Source organism: Artemia sp. Qi Xiang Cuo, chromosome 9 (assembly GCF_049724085.1).
Source record: "Artemia sp. Qi Xiang Cuo chromosome 9, ASM4972408v1, whole genome shotgun sequence".
NCBI lineage: Eukaryota > Metazoa > Arthropoda > Branchiopoda > Anostraca > Artemiidae > Artemia > Artemia sp. Qi Xiang Cuo.
Window position 1 is genome coordinate 52367563 of NC_142802.1, and position 23501 is coordinate 52391063.

At 37.1% G+C, this 23501-nt stretch overlaps 1 protein-coding gene across 1 annotated transcript; it reads right to left on the minus strand.

Moving 5' to 3' along the window:
- Positions 1-441: 441 nt before the first annotated feature.
- Positions 442-10875, minus strand: mRpS16 (mitochondrial ribosomal protein S16). Its single transcript, XM_089094091.1, has 3 exons — positions 10741-10875; positions 4239-4398; positions 442-618 (listed from the first exon to the last, which is right to left on the minus strand). The coding sequence occupies exons 1-3, from the start codon at positions 10849-10851 to the stop codon at positions 494-496; spliced, it is 396 nt and encodes a 131-aa protein (XP_088950217.1). The 5' UTR covers positions 10852-10875; the 3' UTR covers positions 442-493.
- Positions 10876-23501: the final 12626 nt, after the last annotated feature.

Here is a 23501-nt window from a genome sequence, read left to right on the forward strand (position 1 = left end):
TCCCATTCTCTATTCTAGGATTTTTTCTTTTTCTTACCTGTATGTTAAATCCTAGTTCTGTAACTTGGTGTATTGGAAGTAACAGGGAAAAGATTACACGCCTTTATGCTGTTCCCAAGTAATCTAACATTGCGTACATAATCTAAATCAGACATCAGTTTACGTTCCCATCGCAATCCTGCGTAACTAACTTTCGTTTTGCGAAATGCTGAGGGTCTGAGCAGCATAAAAAATTTCCATATCCTGAAACATTGTTTCAGTTGAACTTGAAACAAGCAGATTCTTTATCCATTGCATGTATGATATAATGTAGGCTATGTTTTCCGAATAGCAAAAAACATAAAAATCTTAAGTGGGTGCACATTTCTTCAAGTGTGATCATCCAGTCGTCTGAACTTTTACAAGTTCAGAACATCTGCCTAAAGACATGTTTCACCAACATTACAAAACAAAACTTTCCAATTTATCAAGAACTAAAATCGCTTACAAAACATTATTTAATCTTAATGGTCAGAGAACTTGGGACAGGCTTACCAAAGGCCTGGTCTGTATCTTTGAGACGTTCTCTCCATGCGTTCAAGTATGACCGGGGATGAATAGGAAAAAATCCGCTCAAACCTAAAAAGATACTAGAGTTACTTTTCAATTCTCTTGGTAGCTGCCTTTGATCAGATTGATTGACCTAACCAAAAAAGTGTGGGGATAAAAACGTCATTTTGTTTCTTTGCCATGGAGTAAACGTCGTAGTTTTCAGCCCCTCAAAACCTATAAAATTGCTTACCCCAAGAAGATGCTAAACAGTCAATCTTGTTATTTCTAAAATGCACCCTGTGTAAAAAGTTAATGATTTATAACTTTGTCCAAAAAACATAAACCCTACACAATCTATGCTGTTACTGAAAAGACTGCAGACTGTACTAGCTAAGACTGCAGTAATTTATCTCAGAGCATAGCATTTATCTATTATTTCAAAATAATTCAAGATAGAAACAATATGATTCTATGCTTATCACCGAGTGATTGCCACAAAAACTCTTCTCTAATAATTGCGAAACTACATATTGGCTTTGAATTATCATATATAATTGTTAACTTGCATGAAGGCAAATTTTACCAATTAACAAAAGTATTTAAAATCATGTGCATGAAAATAAACAAGCTTCACAATTCTTGCTTGCCAATCACCGGTTGTGATAGAAAAGAACTACTCAAACAAAACTTTGAAGCCTGCTAGCGCTTGTTACACAGATCAAGTCTAAAATTTCTTCATTAACGTCTCCTTAACTGTAAATACCTTCAAACAAAATTTCAATTGAGTGCAGACATTTTAGTGTAGAAGGTAGGTGGGGCTCAGAGGGAGTAGACGCCTCTGAAAATACACCAGCTCTTTCCCCTTAGTGCCAAATAATTTGCCCTATAAGTTTCAAGCAACTTTGAGAAAATTCATATTAAGTACAGAGAAAGGAAGCAGTCCTTTGAAAATCATCTTTCTCATGCCCATTAGCCCAGGGTACTTACTCCATAAAGTCAATCATTGAATAAAACGTATACCTACCTTTCTCCTAAACAGCTGACAATGGGAGGTGATGTTAGAGGAGATGAGGACCAGTTTTGGACCTCTAATCATAGAGATAAAAATTCTTGGATGAATCTGTTTCAAACAGGGTGCAACAGGCTTAGTTTTCTGATGAAAATTTGGTGGTGAGAGGAGAGGCAACATATCCATTTTGGGCTTAAAATCGTACAGGTTGTAAATCATTGAATAATTTTGACTCAAACAAGTTCCAACAAGATTGCCTTTCCACTAAAATGTTGGAAGGATGGAGGACATTGAATGGCAATTTTTCTGCTTTCGTTCTCAAATCATAGAAATTAAAAATCCTTGTAGGATTCCAATTCAAACAAGGGGCAGCATTTCTACCATTCTTGAAAATTTTGCACAGCAAGGGATGAAGAGGGGAGTGTTAGAGGGACTAAGAACCTATTTTATGCCTCCATCAATATAGGTTGAAAAACCTCACTGCTTGAAAGTAGTGGGTTGGGAGTGCTAGAGGGGCGATGGGCCCACTTAGCTTCTCCAATTGTACAATTAAATATTCTTACATGGTTTTGGTCAAACAGGATGTGAAACGCTTACCTTAGTGCCAAAACGTTAATAGGAATGCCAGAGGGTAATGTTGCCCACTATGGCTCTTTAATCATACTGAACCCTTGTCATTCAAGTTTAAACAATGTGAAACACGCCTGCATTTGTATGAACAGAAAAGCAGGAAGAGGAGGAGTATGTCAGAAGGTCTATGGCCCAGCTTATTGTCTCCAATCATACTAATTGAAGATCCTTTCATAATTCTGGTTCAAGCAAAGTACAACATGCCAACCTTTCTCCTTTTTGGGAAATGAAGGCGTTTACAGCTCTGTGGGAGGAGCATGGCACAACAGTCCTTCAATTATCCTAATTGAAAATCCTTGCATGATTCTGGATCAAACAAAGTATGATATGCCTACATTTCTTCTATTGGCAAATGGAAGGCTGTTGGAGGAGCATGGCCCCATTTCAATCCTCTAATATAATCTGCATGATTCTTGTTCAAATGAGGTGTAACATGTCAACCTTTGTGCTAAAAAGTTGGCAGTGGGAGGGGTGGGATGGCATTGGAGGCTTTAGCTGACTGGTTCACTGGAACAAGAAAAGTCCTTGTTCAATTTGGCTTCAAACAAGATCCAACTTGCATACCTTTCTGCTGAGAAGTTGGCAAAGAGACCAGGGGATGTTGGAAAGGCCTTGGATCCACTTTATGCCTCCAATAATATAGATTAGAAACCATTGCTTAACTCTGCATCAAACGAGCTGCAAAATGCTTGTCTTTTTGCTACAAAAAAATGGTTGGTAGAGGGCAAAGGGATATTGGAGGGACCATTAGCTCAATACAGTACTACCAATAATAGTGATTGAAAATCTAAGAATGATTTTGGTTCAAACATGGCGCAACATGCCTATTTTTTGGCTAAAATGTAGGAGAGGTGGAGAGTCTTGGCCCACTTTTGTTCTCTAGTCATATAGATTAAATATTCTTGTATGCTTCTAGTTCTAATAGGGTGCAATATGCATACCTTTGTGCCAATATATTCACAGGGTATTGGAAGACCCTCTGGTCCTCTTTGGCTCTCAAATCATATCAAATAGAAATTCTTGCATGATTCTGGTCTGGATAAGATGCAATATGACTACCATTCTGCTACAAAGTCAGCAGTGGGAGCAGCAGAGGAATATTGAATAGGCCATGAGCCCACTTTATGGCTCCATTAAAAAAGATTAAAAATCCTTGTGTGATTCCACTACAAATAAAGTAACCAACAATATACTTTGGCTTTCTAAAAAAAAAAAAAATTAAAGTGAGAGGGTGGGAACCTGGAGGTCAACAGCCTTTTTTTGCCTCCAATCATACTGATTGAAAATTCTTGCATGATTCCGGTTCAAACAAGGTGCAAAATGCCTACCTTTCTACTAATTGGCAGTGGCGTAATGTCATCAAAATCCTGGGGGGGGAGAGGGGCAAGTTTGGAGCTAATTTTCCCAAATCAAGTGAAAATGACAGAGAAAACTAAAAAAACAAGCCATTTAGTACTATAAAAGTACTATTTAGTTCTATAAAGGTACTTTATAGCACTATAAAGGTAAATATGTACTAAAAAAAACTATATCTTTTTCTGTTGATGCTTAAATTATGCAGGTTTCTGTTAGTTTTGACAAGATTTTGGAAGAGACTAAATTTCAGCTGGGGGCCAAACTAGGGTCTGGGGGGGGGGTATATATTATATCTACCTTCTCAAATATTAAAGCTTCACAGTGTGAGAAGAGTTCTAGGCTTGGCTAGAAGTGTAATAGACCAACTGAAATTAACAGAGGATTTATTTAATAGACAGGTGGGGTGTGAGGGAATATGAAACTTCAAAATTGTGTGTGGAAACGAGGAAAGCATTAAAGTTTTGTTTTATATCCAATGTTCATATTTACATTCAGCAGCCCCTCCCCAACGAGATGATACTTTTTTTTATGATTTTACTATTTTTTATAATAAACTATTTTTAATTTTAAAAAAAATTCAATACCTTCCATATTCAATTATGTTGTCAATTAATCTTATTTTTAGGACTTGGAAAAATTGAAAATGAACTTGTACAGTAATTTAAAGTTAAAAATTATGTAAATAAGTCAGACTTTTTTTTTCAAAACTTACCAAACAAAGATGCAGCTGGTATTGACATTTTAGCTCCTTCTGAGATCCAATACTGAAGTCTATCAAAGTTAACTGCCACTAATTTTTCATTGTTCTGGTTTGGCAAGGGGTCAAATGACCCAATCTGCTCAATTACAGGACCATCAGAGGGAAGTTTAGCCTAAAATAAACACAATTGCAGAAATAGACTATGTCTAATATCTAATAAAAGTATCAGACTTGCAATGCTTATCATGGTGTTGACCTATTATTTCTTCCTATAGCCTCTGTAGAGCTACACTTGCATGTTTTCTGAAAAAGGAGGAAATAGAGATAGTAAAGAGGCTGGTTATATTTCTTTAAAGAGCAGGAGAGATTAAGAGCATTCAGTCCTAAAGGCTTAGTGCAAAAGTTACAACAAAGTGACTGAGAAATATAATGTCTATTTAATGTAGTTCCATGCAAATATTTTTAAAGAGAGAGAAGACTAAAATGTTAATCTGGGTTTTAAAAATGTAAATTTTGGTTCATCTTTAAATTAATCCATAAGATCAGGGGGACACCAGCTAGCTTTTTAGCTGATTCCAATAAGTGTTATTTTGCAATCAGCCAATATTTTGAATCATTGTTTTGACAGCTTAGTCACCCCAAACTGTTCTTCACTAATGTGTTTTAAAACCCAGCACTTGTTGTTTTTAGCTGAGCTAGATTACCTTCATTATCATTTTCTGGTAAATCAATGTTTTTCTTCCAGCTTCGTCTTATTGGAAAAATTACCATAATGCAGATTTGAACACCAAACTTTGCTGAAATTTTAACCAATTTCTAAATCCAATCTTAATCCACCAACTGCTTACCTGCATTGGGAGACCAAAAATCCAAGTCAGGGTTGCCACAACAGTCAGTTCCTAAAGTGCTACAATTGCCCAAATGTGTATGCTACACAGCAATTTTTGATACCATATTATAGTCAAAAAATTGACTGTAATAGTACTAAAATAGCAATTTAGGGCTATTTTAGCAACCCTGAGCACATGCCACAGTGCTACACATAATAAAATAATTTTAAAATAGCACTTTTGTGCTACAGGTGGAAACCCTAGTCCAAGTGCACATTCATGGAATAGTTTATTCTGACTTGAGTACTACACTTGCCCTAAATTTGAATTTATTCATTATGCTAATTATTTATTAAAAAACAAAGTGACCAGAGATTAGAAGAAAAAACAAATAGATGGAAGTAATGGCCAAAGTGAAATTAAATGTTGGCAAATCTTGAGATTGCAAAAGAATATGCTCTTGATAAAGCATTTTGCACATTTCTTAAATATATAATTTTATAATATGACAGACAAATCCTAAGATAAGAACTTAGCAAGAAACTTGGAGATGCTTTACCTGAGAATATATTTAAATACTGTAAACTAAAGCTAGGATTGCTGAAGCTCCTCTTATTCTTTGAAAAATTGGTTCAAACAACCCCTCTAAGAAAGCATCAAACAAGACTCAGTAGTGGTGTACAAATAGGAAGAGAATATGGGACCCCTCAAAAGTCTCTTTTTATTTTAAATTTGTTTATTGACCAGTGAAAAATGGTCATTCAAGGCAAGGGAAACAAGAGTACTAAATAATATATTCCTCAGTTAATTTCAACTCGTTTTGAGTTTTAATTGGTTATTTATTGTAATTTCTGTTCAGTTTGGGTTTCATTTATTTATCAATGCTGATTCATGGTAGTTTTATGCTTGGTAGCTTATTTGATTCTATTTTTGGTCATTCTTTGTTTAATGGAGTTCTTTACTTTTCTTTGAAAAACTTATTTTGTGGAAAAAGTTTTTTAATTAATATCTGTTCGTTTTATATTGACATAGTCTTTTCAGGAAGAAATAAAATAATACTTTAAATCTTTTCATTTTTTCAAGACTTTATAGTTTCGCCTGCTATTTGTATGCTGGAAAAAAATTTTCAGCAATTTTTAACAACATACACCCTTTTAAAAATCTGGGCACAAATAGTAGTGTTTAATTTAGTTTCATACCTCCTCTAGTTGACCTGAAATGGAAAACTTGATACCATTCAAAAAAAATCTGCTTACTTACTTTGAATGCTTGGATACATTTGTGCTATTTTGATTTGGTAAAATTTTAAGAGCAGAAGTAGCCCCAAATGTTTGAACATATTGCCCTCAGTCATTCTTGGGATACTGCTGAGATGCCTTATAGGGAATTAGAATTAACGCAGTGCATTTTAATTTAATCTTAAGGCAGCATTTAGTTTTTAAACATAATGGGAGAGTAGGTGTGGGAGGGGGATTAGTTGTCCTCCAATCACTTTCGACTATTAAGAGGGGCATCAGCCCTTTCTATTTTCAATTGAATGAGCCCTTTTCGAAGTTCCTACAATAACTCCTTCAATACAAAGTGCCCTGGTCTAAACAACAACAAAAAATAATACATTATACCCACATTGATCTTTACTATAAAAATGTTGAGCCTTCCAATCACTTTTGACTATTAAAAAGGGTACTGGGCCTTTCAATTTCCAATCAAATGAGCCCTTTTTGAGTTTCTACAACAACACATTCAATAAACACCTTATATGCCCCCAGGGCATAAATTACAAACCTTACCCAAAGAACAGTTAGGGTGGTTGTCATCCTGTAAGACCAAATTTCCAGAACTTTCAACTATGTTAAACTAAATGGCTATCTCAAAATTTTGATTGGATGTGTTTGGGGAAATAGTGGGCATGAGAGGGGCGTTTTTCACTCTCCAATCACTTTCAACTATTAAAAAGGCACTAGCCCTTTCAATTTCCAATCAAATGAATCCTTTTGAAGTTTCTACAACAACACTTTCAATAAAAACCTTAAATGCCTCCAGGGCATAACAACCCTTGCCCTGAGGGTGGGGTGTCATCCTCAAAGACTTAATTTCCAGAACTTTCTACTATGTTGAACAGAATGGCTATTTGAAAATTTTGATTGGATGTATTCAGAAGAATGGTGGGTGTGAGAGGGGTCTTAGTTACCCTTGAATCACTTTCGACTATTAAAAAGGGCACTAGTCCTCTGAATTTCCAATTGAATGAGCCCCTTTTGAAGTTTTAATGACAACTCTATCTATAAAAACCTTATATGCCCCCAGGGCATAACTTACAACCTTTTCCCTGGGGGCTCTGTCATCCTTAAAAACATTATTTCCAGGCCTTTCAACTATGTTTAACAAAATGGCTATCTCTAAACTTTGATTGAATGTTTTTGAGGAAATGGTGGGTGAGAGAGGGGGGTTAATTACTCTCCAATCACTTTCGACTATTAAAAAGGGCAATTTCAATTTTCAAGCAAATGAGCCCTTTTTGAAATTTCTACAACAATTTTCTATATTAACCTTATATGCCCCCAGGGCATAACTTACAACCCTTGCCCTGAGGGCTCTGAGGGGATTATCGTTTCCCTAATTTCCTAAGACCTAATTTCCAGAACTTTCAACTATGTTAAACAAAATGGATATCTCAAAATTTTGATTGGATGTGTTTGGGAAAATGGTGGGTGTGAGAGGGGGTTAGCTGCCCTTCAATCACTTTCGACTATTAAAAAGGGCACTAGCCCTTTCAATTTTCAATTGAATGCACCCTTTTCAAAGTTTCTACAACATTGCTTTTTATAAAAACCTTATATGCCCCCAGGGCATAACTTACAACCCTTGCCCTGAGATCTGTGTGGGGGAGGGGTTGTCATCCTTAAAGACCTAATTTCCAAAACTTTCAACTATGTTGAATAAACTGGCTATCAAAAAATTTTGATTTGAATGTGTTTGGCAAAAAAGTGGGCATGGGAGGGGGGTCGGTTGCCGTCAAATCACTTTTGACTATTAAAAAGGGCACTAGCTCTTTCTATTTTCAATTGAATGAGGCCTTTTTGAATTTTCTATGACAATGCATTCAATAAAAACCTTATATGCCCCCAGGGCATAACTTACAACCCTTGCCCTGAGGGCTGTGGGGGGTTGTCATCATCAAAGACCTAATTTCCAGAACTTAAAACTATGTTGAATAAAATGGCTATCTCAAAAATTTTGATTGGATGTGTTTTGGGAAAAGGTGGGCATGAGAGGGGGGTTAGTTGCCCTCCAATCACTTTCAACTATTAAAAAGGGCACTAGCCCTTTGAATTTTCAATCAAATGAGTCCTTTTTGAATTTTCTACAGCCAAACTTTCTATAAAAACCTTATACACCCCAGGGCATAACTTACAAACCGTGCCCTGAGGGCTGTGGGGGAGTGTCCTTCTCAAAAACATAATTTCTATCTGGAAATTAACTATGCTGAACAAAATGGCTATCTCAAAATTTTGATTTGATGTGTTTTGGGAAATGGTGGGTGTGGAAGGGGCGGTAGTTGCCTTCCAATCACTTTTGACTATTAAAAAGGGCACAAGCCACTCCAACTTTCAATTGAATGAGCCCTTTTTGAAGTTTCTATGACAACTTCTTTAATACAAAGTGCCCTGGTCTAAAGGAACAAAATAATAAATAATACATTGTATCAACATTGTTCTTATATGCCCCCAGTACATAACTTAAAACCCTTGCCCTGAGGGTTGTGGGGGAGTGTCCTCCTCAAAAACATATTTTCTATTGGGAAATCAACTATGCTGAACAAAATGCCTATATAAATATAACAATATGGCTATATAACAATTAATGGCTATAATATATTAATGGCTATATGGCTATAGAACAAAATGGCTATATAACAATTCAGGGTATATATTTGTGAATTAGGGGGGGGGGCAAATTTTACTTCTGATGTAAATTGGAGGTAAGTTTAAACTTTGGTAAGTTTTTACCAAATTATATTATTGACTTAGGAATAAAGTGAATATACCACTCAATGCCTTTTTTTATGCTCTTTACAAATATAATCATCATTTTTGTCAGAAATGAATTTTAGCCCCCACCCCTATATATACCAATTCAGGGTATATATTTGTACCTTAGGGGGGTGGGGGGAAAGTTTAAACTTACCTCTCACTTACACTATTAATAAAATTTACCCCACACCTCTAAAGTGTAAATATATAAAATGAATCGTCATATATATGGGTGGAGGTAAAATTCATTTCCGACAAAAATCATTATTTTATTTGGAAAGAGCATAAAAAAAGGCATCAAGTGATATATTCACTTTATTCCTAAGTCAATAATATGATTTGGTAAAAATTTACCATAAAATTTGCCCTCCCCCCTAATGTGCAAATATATACCCTGAATTGGTATATATAAGGGTGGGGTAAAATTCATTTCTGACAAAAATGATTATTATATTTGGGAAGAAGCACAAAAAAAAGGCATCAAGTAGTAGGCTATATTCACTTTATTTGTGTCAATAATATGATTTGGTAAAAATTTACCATTCTTTTTACCCCAAAATGCATTGTTGAATTATGAAAGAGCACAAAAATAGCATTCAAGTGGTAGGCTAGCCTATATTTACTTTCATCCTAGCAAAATTATGTTGTAAACTGCAAATTTACCAATGAATTTTTTAAATGACTTTAGGGTAAAGTTCTTCAAAATCATAGGCTATTATTGAGTTAGGAATAAAGTGAATACACCATTGGATGCCTTTTTTTATGCTGATTACAAATATAATAAGCATTTCTATCGGAAATGAATTTCAGCCCCCCCCCCCTATATAGGCTATACCTAACCTAACCAAGCCCTGAATTGGCCTATATAGGGGGGGGGGGCTGAAATTCATTTCCGGTAAAATTCTACTTTTGCTACTTTTGACTATCTTGGAAAAAGGTTAGGTTAGGAAAATGAAACTTTCAGGGATGGGTCTACAAGTTAAAGTATGTCGTGGAAAGGTATTTTGAAGTACCTACCTCCACTCCTTCTCTCTCTAGAGGGTCCTGACCTTTGATGACCTTTAAAAATATGTGAGTTATAGAAGTGAAACTTTGCAAAATAGATCTTCTGCTTAAACGAAGTACAACAGACTTGTTTTCAGCTTCACAACTTTGCTCAATCCCAATTTATAAGGTTTTAAAGATATGCAAATACATTTCCTAAATTTTGGAAATAAACTATTTATATGTCTTAAAATTCTACCCAAATAACTGAAATTGTATTTTCGGAGCTAAAGCCAGAGAAAAAGAAACTGATAACTGAAAATTAAGGTAAAATGTTGTTTTGTCAAAATTTCAATAGGTATAGACCTGTCATGTAGGCAAATTTCACGACCCTCTAGAGGAAGGGGTGAAAGTAGACTCTTCAAAATACCTTCCTGGGACGTACTTTAGCCTGTAAACCCATCCCTGAAAGTCTCATTTTCCTAATCTAACCCCTTCCCAAGATCGCCAAAAGTAGCTAAAGTAGAATTTTACCTCATTTCCGATAGAAATGCTTATTATATTCGTAATCAGCATAAAAAAAAGGCATCCAATGGTGTATTCACTTTATTCCTAACTCAATAATATGATTTCGTAGAACTTTACCGACTTTAGTTCTTTACAAACCTCCATAACAACAACATGATAAAAGGGGCGATTTGTACATCCATGCTGTTGCAGGCGAATAGATTTCTTCCCAGCTCCATAAATACCTTTCCAACTCTGAATTCTAGGCATTTTCTTCTATTTCTTCGACGAAAGTCAGGGCAATCCCTTTACGGTATATAATAAACGCTGTAGTCACAAATCCAGTTTTAAGCCCTTTTACGGACCTCAAAGATTGTATCGTTTTTTCTTATTTTAGATTAATTAAAAATCTCTTTGAAAAAGAAGTGTTTCAAAGAAAAGTAAAGGTCATATCAAAATTAAGATCAGAAGAAATAAAGCCTATAATAATACAAATTCAAAACGACCAGAAATTACTATTAAAGAAGAAACAAACAGAAATTAAATAAACAGTCATAGCAAAAAAAAAACACAACAGGTACTAATAGAAATGAATAAATAAATCTTAAAACAAGTAAAGCTTAAATTGAATATGGAAATCAAGCTTAAAACGAACAAAAATCACTTGCTATTGAAGCATAAATGAAACCCAAAACGAACACAAATTAAATAAACAATCATAGCAAACAGTGTTGCCTCTGATTTTTTTTTCCCCACGAGCACTTCAAATGGAAGGGGTGATCGTAAAAACTTCGGAGGGGGATGATTGGATTTCAGAATTTCTAGTGCCCTTTTTCAGATTCAACAGTCATAGGAGGGCAAATAGCCCCCCCCCCCACCACCAAGCCCTTTCTACACAAATTCATCTGATAAAGATTTTGAGATAGCCATTTTGTTAGAAATAGTTAAAACATCACATAAAAAAACTCTGGGGTTGACACAATCCCAGAGCCTGGGGGCAGGTGTTGTAAATTATGCCCCGGAGGAATATGAAGTTTTTGTGGAAGGAGTGGTCGTATAAACTTCAAAGAGGTCTTATTTGATTGGAAATTGAAAGTTTAAGTTCCCTATTTAAGAGTCAAAAGTGATCAGAGGGTAGTTAGACCTCCCTACAACCTCTTTTACCCAATTGTATCCAATCAAAATTTTGAGATAGCCATTTTGTTCAAAATACTTCAAAGATCAAATAAAAAAAATTCGGGGTCGACACAAACCCCTAGAGGCCAGTGGCGAGCGTTGTAAGTTATGCCCTGAGGGCATATAAGATTGTTATGGAAGGAGTGGTCGTATAAACTTCGCAAGGAGCTCATTCGATTTGGAGTTTAAAGTTCTAGTTTCCTTTTTAAGAGTCAAAAGTGACAAGAGGGCAACAAGCCCCCTATCCCATGCTCTTTTTTACCCAAATCAACCCAATCAAATGTTTGAGATAACTATTTTGCTCAAAATAGATAAAATATCGTATAACAAAAACTCCGGGGTTGAAACACCCCCCCCCCCCCAGAGCCCAGAGCTAGTGTTGTAAGTTATCCCCGGAGGTAATTAAGTTTTTACGAAAGGGGTGGTCGTATAAACTTTGGAGGGGACTTATTTGATTAGAAATTTGAAGTTCTAGTACCCTTTTTAAGAGTAAAAAGTTATCTGAGGGAAAGCAGCCCCCTTCCCTGAGCCCTTATCTCCCAAATGCATCTGGCACAAATTTTGATATAGCTATTTTGTTAAAAATAATTCAAAGATCAAATAACAAAACTTTTGGGTCGACACAGCCCCCCCCCCCAGAGACCGGAGAAAAGTGTTATAAGTTATGCTCGGGGGGTATATAAGATTTTTATGGAAATCATGGTCGTATAGACTTCAGAGAGGGCACAGTTGTTTGGAAAATTAGAAGTTCTTATGTCGTTTTTAAGAGTGAAAAGTGATCAGAGGCCAACTAGCCCACCAAGCCTTTTTTCCTCAAACGTTCATTTTTCCTAAAAGTTTTGAGACGATCATTTTATTAGAAAGAGTTCAAAGATCAGATAACAAAAAACTCAGGGGTCGACGCAACCCTCTAGAGCCCAGGGGCAATTGTTATAAGCTGTGCCCCGGGGACACATACGGTCTTAATGGAAGCAGTGGTCGTATAGACTTCGGAGGGAGGGGGAGGTGGCTCCTTTGATTGGAAACTGAAATTTCTAGTTCTCTATGTAATATTAAAAAGGGACCTGAGGTCAATTAGCCCCCAACGCGCTTTTTTCCCTAAACGCATCCGATCGAATTTATTTGATAGCCATTTTGTTCGAAATAGACCAAAGATCATAGAACAAAAAACTCTGGGGTTGACAATACCCCCCAGAGCCAGGGGCAAGTGTTGTAAGTTATGCACCGGGGGCATATAAAGTTTTTATGGAAAGTGTGGTCAAAAAGGTCAAAAGTGATCGGAGGGCATCTAGACCTTCCTACGCCTTCTTTTCTCCAAATGCATCTGGTCAAAATTTTAAGATGGCCGTTTTGTTTAAAATTTTCCAAAGATCAGTTAACAAAACTTTGGGTCAACGCAACACCCAGAGCCCGGGAAAAGGGTTGTATATTATGCCCCGGGGGCACAGAAGGATTCAACGGAAAAGGTGGTCGTATAAAATTTGGAGGAGGCTCAAATGATTGAGAAACTGAAAGTTCTAGTTCCATTTATAAGATTCAAAAGAATCTTATAAAGAGGGAAACAAGCCCCCTCCCCCCACGCCCGATTTTCGCCAAATACATCCAATTGAATTTTTTAGATAGCCATTTTGTTCAAAATAGACCAAAGATCATCTAACAAAACTCCAGGGTTGACAAAACCCTTCAGAGCCCGGGGGCAAGTGTTGTAAGCTATGTACCGGGGGCATATAAGGTTTTTATGGAAGGAATGGTATGGAAGGATACTTCAGAAGGGGCGCGTTTGACTAGAAATTAAACTTTCTAGTTCCTTTCTAAAAGTCAAAAAGTGATGAGAGGGCAACTAGCCCCCCCCCCATGCCAATTTTCTCCAATTGAGTTCAGTCGAAATTTGAGATAGCTGTTTTTTTTTCAAAATAGTGCATGTGTCATACAAGAATGCCTCTGGGGTTGACACAGCCCCGAAAAGTCCGGGGTGAAGAGTTATAAGCTATCCTCCAGGGGCATACAAGGTTCTATGGAAGGGAGTGGTTGTATAGACTTTGGAGGAGTCTCATTTGATTTGAAATTGAAAGTTCTAGTTCCCCATTTTAACAGCCAAAATCTATCAAAGCCCTCTTTTCATCTAATACATCCGATCGAAAATTTTAGATGGCCATTGTGTTCAAAATAGCCCAAGGATTATACAACAATGTCTTTAGGCTTAATACAACCCCAGAGCCCTGGAGCAAAATTTTGAGAAAGCCATTTTGTTCAAAATAGTTCAAATGTCAACTAACTATGGTTCCGGATTTGCAACCCTCCCCCTCCCGCCCTCATGGAAAGGGCTACAAATTATAATAATTACCCTTCGTCAATATATGAAGTTTGTATGGAAGATGTGGTCGTATAAATTTTGGAGGAGGTTCATTCAAATGAAAATCGAAACTTCTTTTGCCCTTTTTGCTCTTTTGGAATACTTTATTCAAAAAATTATGGGACCTGACCCCTGGCCCTCCCTCCATGGCCCTTACCCCATCCCCCCCAAAAAAACCTATTAACGATATGTTAATCCAAAAATCATGCGAGCTGAACCAGGGCCCTCCTTCCATGGCTCAACCCCCCTCCCAAAAAACTCATTAAAGATATTTTATTACCAAAATCATAGGAGCTGACCCCTGGCCCTCCCTCCCTCGCCTGACCCCCTATCCCCCCCCCACCGCCCCCAGGAAAAAACTTATTAACGACGATATTTTGTTCTAAAAATCATAGGAGCTGACCCCTGACCCTCCCACCCTAGCTCGAACCCCCCCCCCCCCCCCCCCCCCAAAAAAAAACCTATTAGCGATATTTTATACCGAAAATCAAGGGAGCTGACAGCTGAACCTCCCTCCATGGCCCGACCCCCTCCCCATAAAAAAAAAACTTATTACCAATATTATATTCAAAAAATCATGGGAGCTGAACCATAACCCTCTCTCCAAAACCCGACCCTCACCTAAAAAACTTATCAGCGATATTTTATTCCAAACATCAAGGGAGCCGAACCAGAGCCCTCCCTCCAGGGATTGAGCCCCCCCCCAAAAAAAAAAAACACAAACGATATTTTATTCCAAAAATCATGGGAGCTGACCCCTCCACCTAGAAATAAAACTTATTAACGATATTTTATTCCCGAAATCAAGAGAGCTGACCCATGGCCCTCTCTCCATGGCCCTACCCCCCCCCCCCATAAAAAACTTATTAATGATTTCTTATTCCAAAAATCATGGGAGCTGACCCCTATCCCTCCTTCCAAGGAACGACCCTCACTACCTTAAAAAAACTTATTAACAAAATTTATTCCAAACATCAATGGAGCTAACCCCTGGCCCACCCTCCATGGTCCGACAACGCCCCTCCCTCCTAAAAATAACAACTTATTGATGATATTTTATTCCAAAAATCACTAGAGCTGACCTCTGACCCTCTCTCCATGGCCTCACGCCGCTCCCTCAAAAAATAAGAACTTTTTAACGATATTTTATTCCCAAAATCTTGGCAGCTGACACCTAGCCCTCCCTCCATAGCCCAGCCCCCCAAAAAAATGATAAAACTTATTAACTGTATTTTATTCCAAAAATAATTGGTGCTAACCCCTGGCCCTCCCTCCACCCCCCCCCCTCCAAAAAAACAAAAAACAACTTATTAACAATATAGCATTCCACAAATCATGGGAGCTGACCCCTGGCCATCCCTCCATTGCCAGATCCCCACCCCCTAAAGAAACTTATTAACCATACTTTATTCCAAAAATCATGGGCGTTGTCCCCTAGTCCTCCCTCAAAGGCCTGACCCCTCCCCACCAAAAAAGAGTTACGAACGGTATTTTTATTCTAAAATTCTTGGATCTGACCCCTGGCCCTCCAAGGCCTTCCTCCTTCCCTCAAAAAATTACTAACAATATTTTTATAGAAGGGGTCGTCGTATGAACTTCAAAGGGGGTTTATTCGATTGGAAATCGAGAGTTCTAGTGCCCTTTTTAAGAATAAAAATTATTGGAAGGTATCTAGCTCCCCTCCCTCAAGCCCTTTTTCCCCAAATATATCTGATAAAAAATTTGAGGGGGCCATTTTGTTAAATATAGTTCAAAGATTATATAAGAACAACTCCTTTACGTACGGCCATTTTATTAAATTAATTAAAAAAAACTTTCCGAAAAATCAGTTGTTCAAAGAAAAGTAAAGGCCATTTTAAACTTAAGCTGAGGAGATACAAATACCTGTTAAAATTCAAACTCAAAACTAACAGAAATTACTATTAAATAATAAATGAAACCAAACACGAGCAGAAGCAAAGCGCAAAATAATAGCAAAAAACATACACCAAATAATAATATAAATGTATAAATATATTTTAAAGCTAATTATGTTTAGGTTGCATATAAAAATGAAGTTTAAAGCGAAAAAAAATATATTGCTATTAAAGTATAAATGAAACTTAAAACGAACAGAAATTAAATAAACAATCAATGCGAACAAACATACAATATATATTAATGTAAATGAATAAATAAATCTTAAAACGAGTGAAACTTAAAAAGAATAAGCAAATCAAGTTTGAACCGAATAAAAATAACTACAAACAAGAGTTTGGGTATCGCCTCACTGCAGAAGCCTAAAACCTACTGCGTCATTGGCGCTTTACTGAAAACAATTCTTTGAAATGTTTTCACTTTTGTAACTTTAAGAAATCAAAAATTAATTAAGATTTTAGGGAATAAATATCAGCATATGTATATTAAATTGACAATGCACATTTTTTTTTTTAGTAAACTCATTTGAATTTTTTTTCAGTAAAGTACAAATTATATTCTGGATTTTAGCAAGCATAGGGGTTTTGAAACCTACTCAAATTAATTTATGCTCGTTTTGAGTTTGACTCTAATATTTATTTTAATTTTTGTTCGTTTTGGGTTTCATTTATTTATTTATACTGATTTGGGGTAGTTGTGTGCTGGTAGATTATATGATAGTCCGGACGCTAGGTGTTGAAAATGTGAATCATACCACGACGGAATGGGGCTGCTACGAGAATTAGCCTACCCTCCACCCCCTAAATTGACCATGTTGATTCAAAAATACCAATGGCACTTGCTTGCGAGTGGTGGAACACTCCGAAACTTGACATTTTATTATATTTTTGTGTTTCATTCAAGAAAATGCATGTTCCACAAAGTTTTAGGTGCAGTTTTTCGCTCAAATAGAAATGTCCAGAAGCCATAGAATGTTTTCATAACAAACTAAGATGATTAGTTTGAGAAAATGGCGGAGTAAATAAAATGGCAAAACTATATGAGTCATGAACAGTCGTGGAAAGTATCAACAAAATAAAATTGAATATTAGATATATAATGATATTAATTGTTGAAAGATCCATCAGTTCAAGATGATTTTTTTTTTACTGTATTTTTTATTTTCATTTTCAATGCTGTAAGAACTGGAAAATAATAAATTTGTAATATACGAGTAATTCGTTTTTAGTGAAGCACCAATGACGCAGAAGGCTTTAGGTTTTTACAGTTAAAGAAGGGGGCAGTATCCAAATTTTGTTTGTAGTGAAACTATATTTGTCTTGACCAATCTTGAAAAGAACTAATAAATTAAAGTGAATATTTGATGCATAATGATATTAGTTGCTAAAAGCTCATCACTTCAAGATTTTACTGTAATTTTAATATTTATTTTCAATATTAAGTACAAAAGAAAATATTTGTAACATAATTCGTTTTCAGTAAAGCGCCAATGACGCAGTAGGTTTTAGGCTTCTGCAGTGAGGCGATACCCAAACTCTTGTTTTTAGTTATTTTTATTCCTCAAAAACATGTTTTCTATGTGAAAATCAACTACGCTGAACAAATTAGCTATCTCAAAATTTTGATTGGATGTGTTTGGGGGACTGATGGGCGTGGGGGGGGGGGCTAGTTCCCCTCCAATCACTTTCGACTATTAAAAAGGGCACTATCCCGTTGAATTTCCAATCGAACAAGCATGTTTTGAAGTTTCTACGACAACACCTTCTATAAAAACCTTATATGCCCCCAGGGCACATCTTAAAACCCTTGTCCTGAAGGTTCTGGGGGAGTGTCCTCCTCAAAAACATATTTTCTATCTGGAAATCAACTAAGCTGAACAAAATGGCTATCTCAAAATTTTGATTGGATGTGTCTGGGGAAATGATGGGCGTGGGGGGAGGGGCTAGTTACACTCCAATCACTTTCGACTATTAAAAAGGGCACTAGCCCTTTAATTTCCAATCAATTGAGCCTGTTTTGAAGTTTCTATGACAACGCCTTCTATAAAAACCTTATATGCCCCCAGGGCATAACTTAAAACCCTTGCCCTGAGGGTTGTGGGGGGGTGTCCTCCTCAAAAATATATTTTCTATCTGGAAATCAACTACGCTGAACAAAAGGACTATCTCAAAATTTTGATTGGATGTGTTTGGGGGAATGGTGGGCGTGGGGGGGGGCTAGTTGCCCTCCAATCATTTTTGACTATTAAAAAGGACACTAGAACTCTCGATTTCCAATCGAATGAGCCCTCTTTGAAGCTTCTACGACGACCCCTTCAATATGAAGTGCCTCTGGGGAAAAAAAATAATAAAACATTGGAGCCGTATGGCCTTTACTATAGGCAACGCTACAGCGTTGCCTCTGAAACAGTTCAAAGGTCAGATAAGAAAAACTCCAGTCTCTCCAATAACTTTCAACTATTAAAAAAGGCACTAGCCCATTCAATTTCTAATTGAATGAGCCCTTTTGAAGTTTCTACGCTTTCAATAAAAACCTTATATGCCCCCAGGGCATAGCTTACACCCCTTGCCCGGAGGGCTATGGGGAGAGGGGTTGTCATCCTAAAATACTTAATTTCCAAAAATTGCAACTACGTTTAATAGAATAGCTATCTAAATATTGATTGGATGCGTTTGGAGAAACGATTCGCGTGAGAGGGGGGTTAGTTGCCCTCAAATCACTTTCAACAATTAAAAAGGGCACTAGCTCTTTAAATTTTCAATCGAATGAGCCCTTTTTGAAGTTTCTACGACAAATATTTGAATAAAAGCCTTATATACCACCAGAGCATAAATGATAACCCTTGCCCTAAAAACTGTGGGGGGGAGGGTTGAGTTAAACAGTATAATTTTCTAAAATTGGGACTGTGTGGAAAATATCGGCTATCACAAAACCGTTATTGGGTATGGTTGGGGAAAAGGTGGGCTTGAAAGGGGTAAGTTGCTTTCCAATCACTGTCTACTATTAAAAAGTGCACTAGCCATTTCAATTTCCAATCGAATTAGCCCTTTTTGAAGTTTCTACGACAACACGTTATATAAGACCCTTATATGCCCCCTGGGCATAACTTATGACCCTTGCCCTGAGGGCTGTGGGGGGGGGGGTTGTCAACCTCAAAGACCTAATTTCCAGAACTTAAAACTACGTTGAATAAAATGGCTATCACAAAGTTTTTATTAGATGTGTTTGGGGAAAAGGTGGGCGTGAGAGGCGGGTTAGTTGCTCTCTGGGCGTGGAAGGGGTGTTAGTTGCTTTTCAATCACTTTCGACTATTAAAAAGGGCACTAGCCCTTTGAATTTCCAATCCAATGAGCCTTTTTTGAAGTTTCTACGACAATACCTTCTATAAAAAACCTTATATACCCCCAGGGCATAACTTACAACCCTTGTCCTAAGGGCTGTGGGGGACTGTCCTCAAAAACATAATTTATATCTGAAAATCAACTACGCTGAAAAAAATGACTATCTCGAAATTTTGATTGGATGTGTTTCGGGAAATGGTGGGCGTGGAAGGGGTGTTAGTCACCTTCCAATCACTTTCGACTATGAAAAAGTGGAACAAGCCACTCCAATTTCCAATTGAATGAGCCCTTTTCAAAGTTTCTACGACAACTTCTTCGATACGAAGTGCCTTGCTCTAAAGGAAAAAATGAATAAATAATACATTTTGCCAACAACTTTCTTATATGCCCCCAGGGCATAACTTAAAACCTTTACTGTGAGGGTAGTGGGGAAGTTTCCTCCTCTTTACTTAGTCCCTGTTTCTTGTCTCGTTCTCGAGTGTCCCCGCTGCCTATGACTTATGCAGCAACTATATATAAACCTTATATACCCCCAGGGCATAACGTACAACCCTTGCACTGAGGGCTCTGAGGGGGTTATCATCCTAAAAGACCTAATTTCCAGAACGTTCAACTACGTTGAACAAAATGGATATCTCAAAATTTTGATTGGTTGTGTTTTGGAAATTGGTGGGCTTGAGAGGGGTGTTAGTCGCTATTTAATCACTTTCAACCGCTGTATATATAATTAGCAGTAAGTTTACCACAGATGATTTCTGGCTCTTCATTCTCGGCGCAAACAAAAAGCTCCTCCCACTTCTTCATGCATTAGCGGGTTAGTGTCCATGCGTCAATCAATGAGAAATGGCTTGAAATTGTATTATTCGTAATTGCGAAAGCAGAAAAAACTTGGTGAGCCGGCCAAGTGGTTTGCAACTGTCCCATCTCACAGGTATGACTTAATTTATATACAAATTATGACTTAATCTATTATTTATATGCAGTGGACTTGACTGATTGGCCCATGTAGGATTTCTAAAAAAGAGGGCGGGGGGTTGATGAAATTTGTGGAAATAAGGAATTTTTTTCTTCTAATAACTGGTGGAATAGATGTGATGGTTTCAGGGGCGGATCCAGGATTTTTTTAGGGGGGGGGTGCAAAATAGGTTGATATGATAAAGTTACGTTAGGAGCAAGATTAATTAAAGCAAACTTGCGTTAATTAGATAAATTACACTACTTTAGACTACGTTAGGGGGGCGCCCCTTGCCCCCCATCTCTTGATCCGCCACTGGATGGTTTATCATTTTTTTTCACGTAGTGATATTTATTTTCTCCGATTGTAGTTACTGTGTGACTTGAAAAAGGCTAATTACCTGTTATGGCGGAGAGCAAAAATTAGACCTAGTTTTATTGTTAGTCAATGTGTTTGCATAAAATGGATAAGCAATCCCTGAGCTTTAAACAATAAACCAATCTGTTTTAAAGTCTTCTCGCATTTCGAGTTTAGATTGTGATTTGGGTTCATGATAGAGACCAGTTTTAGAACTTAGGCTCTAATTATTGGTTACCGTGTTAAAAGTTGCTACAATAGCCCTATCCAAGAAAATACCAAACCTCTGTTAAGAAGTGTTTTTCGTAAAATTCTTAGTGAGTTTTTAGAAAATTGAAGGACATCACACATTTTAGTGGCAGATCCAAAATTTTACGGGGCTTTACGCTAGAAAAGCTCCTATTATAGAATATTCTTCCACTTTATTTGCCAGAAAATAAATAAAATGCATTTCTTACTGCTGAGTCTGTGTAATCTTAGACCTTTTACGGCACAATTGCCAAAATATTTCTAAAACTGTTTTTCAAATTTTTAAAAGATTTCAGCCGCTAAATTTTACATTTGATTTTCCAGGGCAACAGAATGGCTAACAGTATGTGGCCAGGAGGATATTTTGAGAAAACCTGATTTTACTATTTATATAAGGAAGTATGCCAATGTGTGTAACCGCCATTTTGGCCCATCAGACCCTGTTTGTGAGGAAGAGGGTCTTCACAGCAGATGTCGGAAACTTAAATTCAATTCTATACCATCTCTGCTCTTACCCACTAATCCAGAGGCTACCGAAGGCCAGAGGCTGTTTTCTGCAAGTGACTGTGTTGTGAGGAAGGAGTCTAAGACAATAAAAGAAGGCTTCAAAGCAACCTTAAGTGATGATATGGTTGTAATTCCGAAAAGTTACAAGCTGAATGAAGTCAATTTCACTTTCATCTCTGCTTTAGAAACCATTGACGAAGAAGAAAATGTGTCCCATTTTTCAGAGATAACTGATTCTTCTAAGTAAAATAGATATTTGCCGATTTTTTTTAGCTGTTCCTTCGTCGCAACTCGTAATTTGAATCCAGAAGTTTCCCCGAAGGACCAAACCGGGCACGCCATTCTTCAGGACTGGGTAGAGCTCACCAAATCTATGATGGCCTTGCTAGACCGGGAAGAAGGAGGCTTTTTCGTAATGGCAAGACAAACGCTCTTGCCTCATATAACCAGTTTGATGCAACTCCTAGAAAACGTAGAGTCCCCACAATGTGAAAATGAAGATATCCGTGAAAAATCCGTCTTGACAAAGCCAAAAAGGAAAGGACACCGTGACGAACAAAACTCCCCCTTACCTAAAAAAGTTAAAAGGTCTGACGAACTGCCTCAGAACTCAACAGGTGGAAAATTAGGGATGGGGGAGAGGGTAGAAATGGAGTGCACGGAGGAGTTTTCAAGCTCGAAAAAGAAAATGATACAAAATCAAGTCAGGTATACTCCTCGTAAAAGAGGTTTAGACAGATCATCAAAAACCAAGAAAAAATTATATCGAGATGCCGTGCTAGAAATTGTGTAATGAAAGCAAAACTGACACAGCTTTCTGAAACTAGCAAAAAAGAAAGAAATCTTGATGTAGCAAACACCCATCTTAGTGGTATTACGCTAAGGATGATCCAGTCTGAAATTCGGAGAGGAAAAAAACGTCTACCATACACAGAAGATGAGAAAAAAATTGCTTTGTCGCTCTACTTCACCTCGCCCTCTTCTTATGTGACTATCAAGAAAGCTGGTATTTTTCAGTTGCCGTTACTTCCGACTATTCGTAGATACTTCAGAACGCTTGAAGTGCGATATGGCTTTGATGACGACATATTTCAATTGCTAGAAACTAAACTAGAGAAACAAGCTGATAGATTTTGCACATTAGCTGTGGATGACATATCACTGAAACCTGGATTAACTTATGATCGGTTTAAGGATGCAGTTACCGGACATGATAGAGATGGAAAGCTGGTAAAATTTGCAACTCTTTTCGTGCTCCAAGGTATAACAGATAAATGGAAGCAGCCGGTTGGTTACTTTCAGATTGAGAAAGGGCCGAAAGGTAACCAGCTGGTGACTATGGTTAAGGAATGCGCGTAGAGGTGTAAAAATATTGGATTACAAGTCAAGGCTTTGATCTTTGATCAGGGGGGGGGGGACTTCAGAGGACGTGTAAAGAATCTTGGCGTCAGCGAGAAAAAAACATTTTTTGACTTCAGTGGAGAAAAACTGTGTTATATTTAAGTACAAGAAAGCCTGTTGACAATATAATTCACTGTGTGAGAGGGTGGATCCTCACTATAAACTCAGTCCTCTCTATAACTGATGATCTTCTTGGTAGAGGTGTAAAATTTGTATTTCCACGACGGCTCAACCAAGACAACTTGGAACATTTCAGATATACCTATTATTGTATATACCCAGATATACAATTCCCTTTGCCATTTTTAATGACAGAATGCTTACAAAAACACATAAACGAAATGGTGAGAGTAGGAATAATTGAAATAAGACGTTCTGAATATACAGCTCCAATATTTTGTATAGGGAAACCAGGAAAGAATAGGAAAGTTCCTCCGAAAAACTTGTGGAATGAATGTAATAGTCGGGTCCTCATCAATTTAAGATCAATACATAAGGTGATAAAGGACTCACAGTGGGGTATTCGAAGAATTTCAGAGGTCATCTCTGATCTATCTAATAAAACCAAATTCATTTCAACAATTCTTCACCTGAAAGCGGTTATGCCGAATCTGTTTTTCCAAAAACGGGAGAAAAACGAGTTTGAAAATTTTGACATTTTTAT

Excerpts from the sequence above, each read along its gene's own strand:
- mRpS16 (XM_089094091.1), bottom strand. The coding sequence starts at position 10,851 with ATGCCTAGAATTCAGAGTTGGAAAGGTATTTATGGAGCTGGGAAGAAA. Across the intron at positions 4,399-10,740 it reads ATCATGTTGTTGTTATGGAG|GCTAAACTTCCCTCTGATGG; the intron begins GTTTGTAAAGAA and ends TGTTTATTTTAG. Across the intron at positions 619-4,238 it reads ACCAGCTGCATCTTTGTTTG|GTTTGAGCGGATTTTTTCCT; the intron begins GTAAGTTTTGAA and ends GTATCTTTTTAG.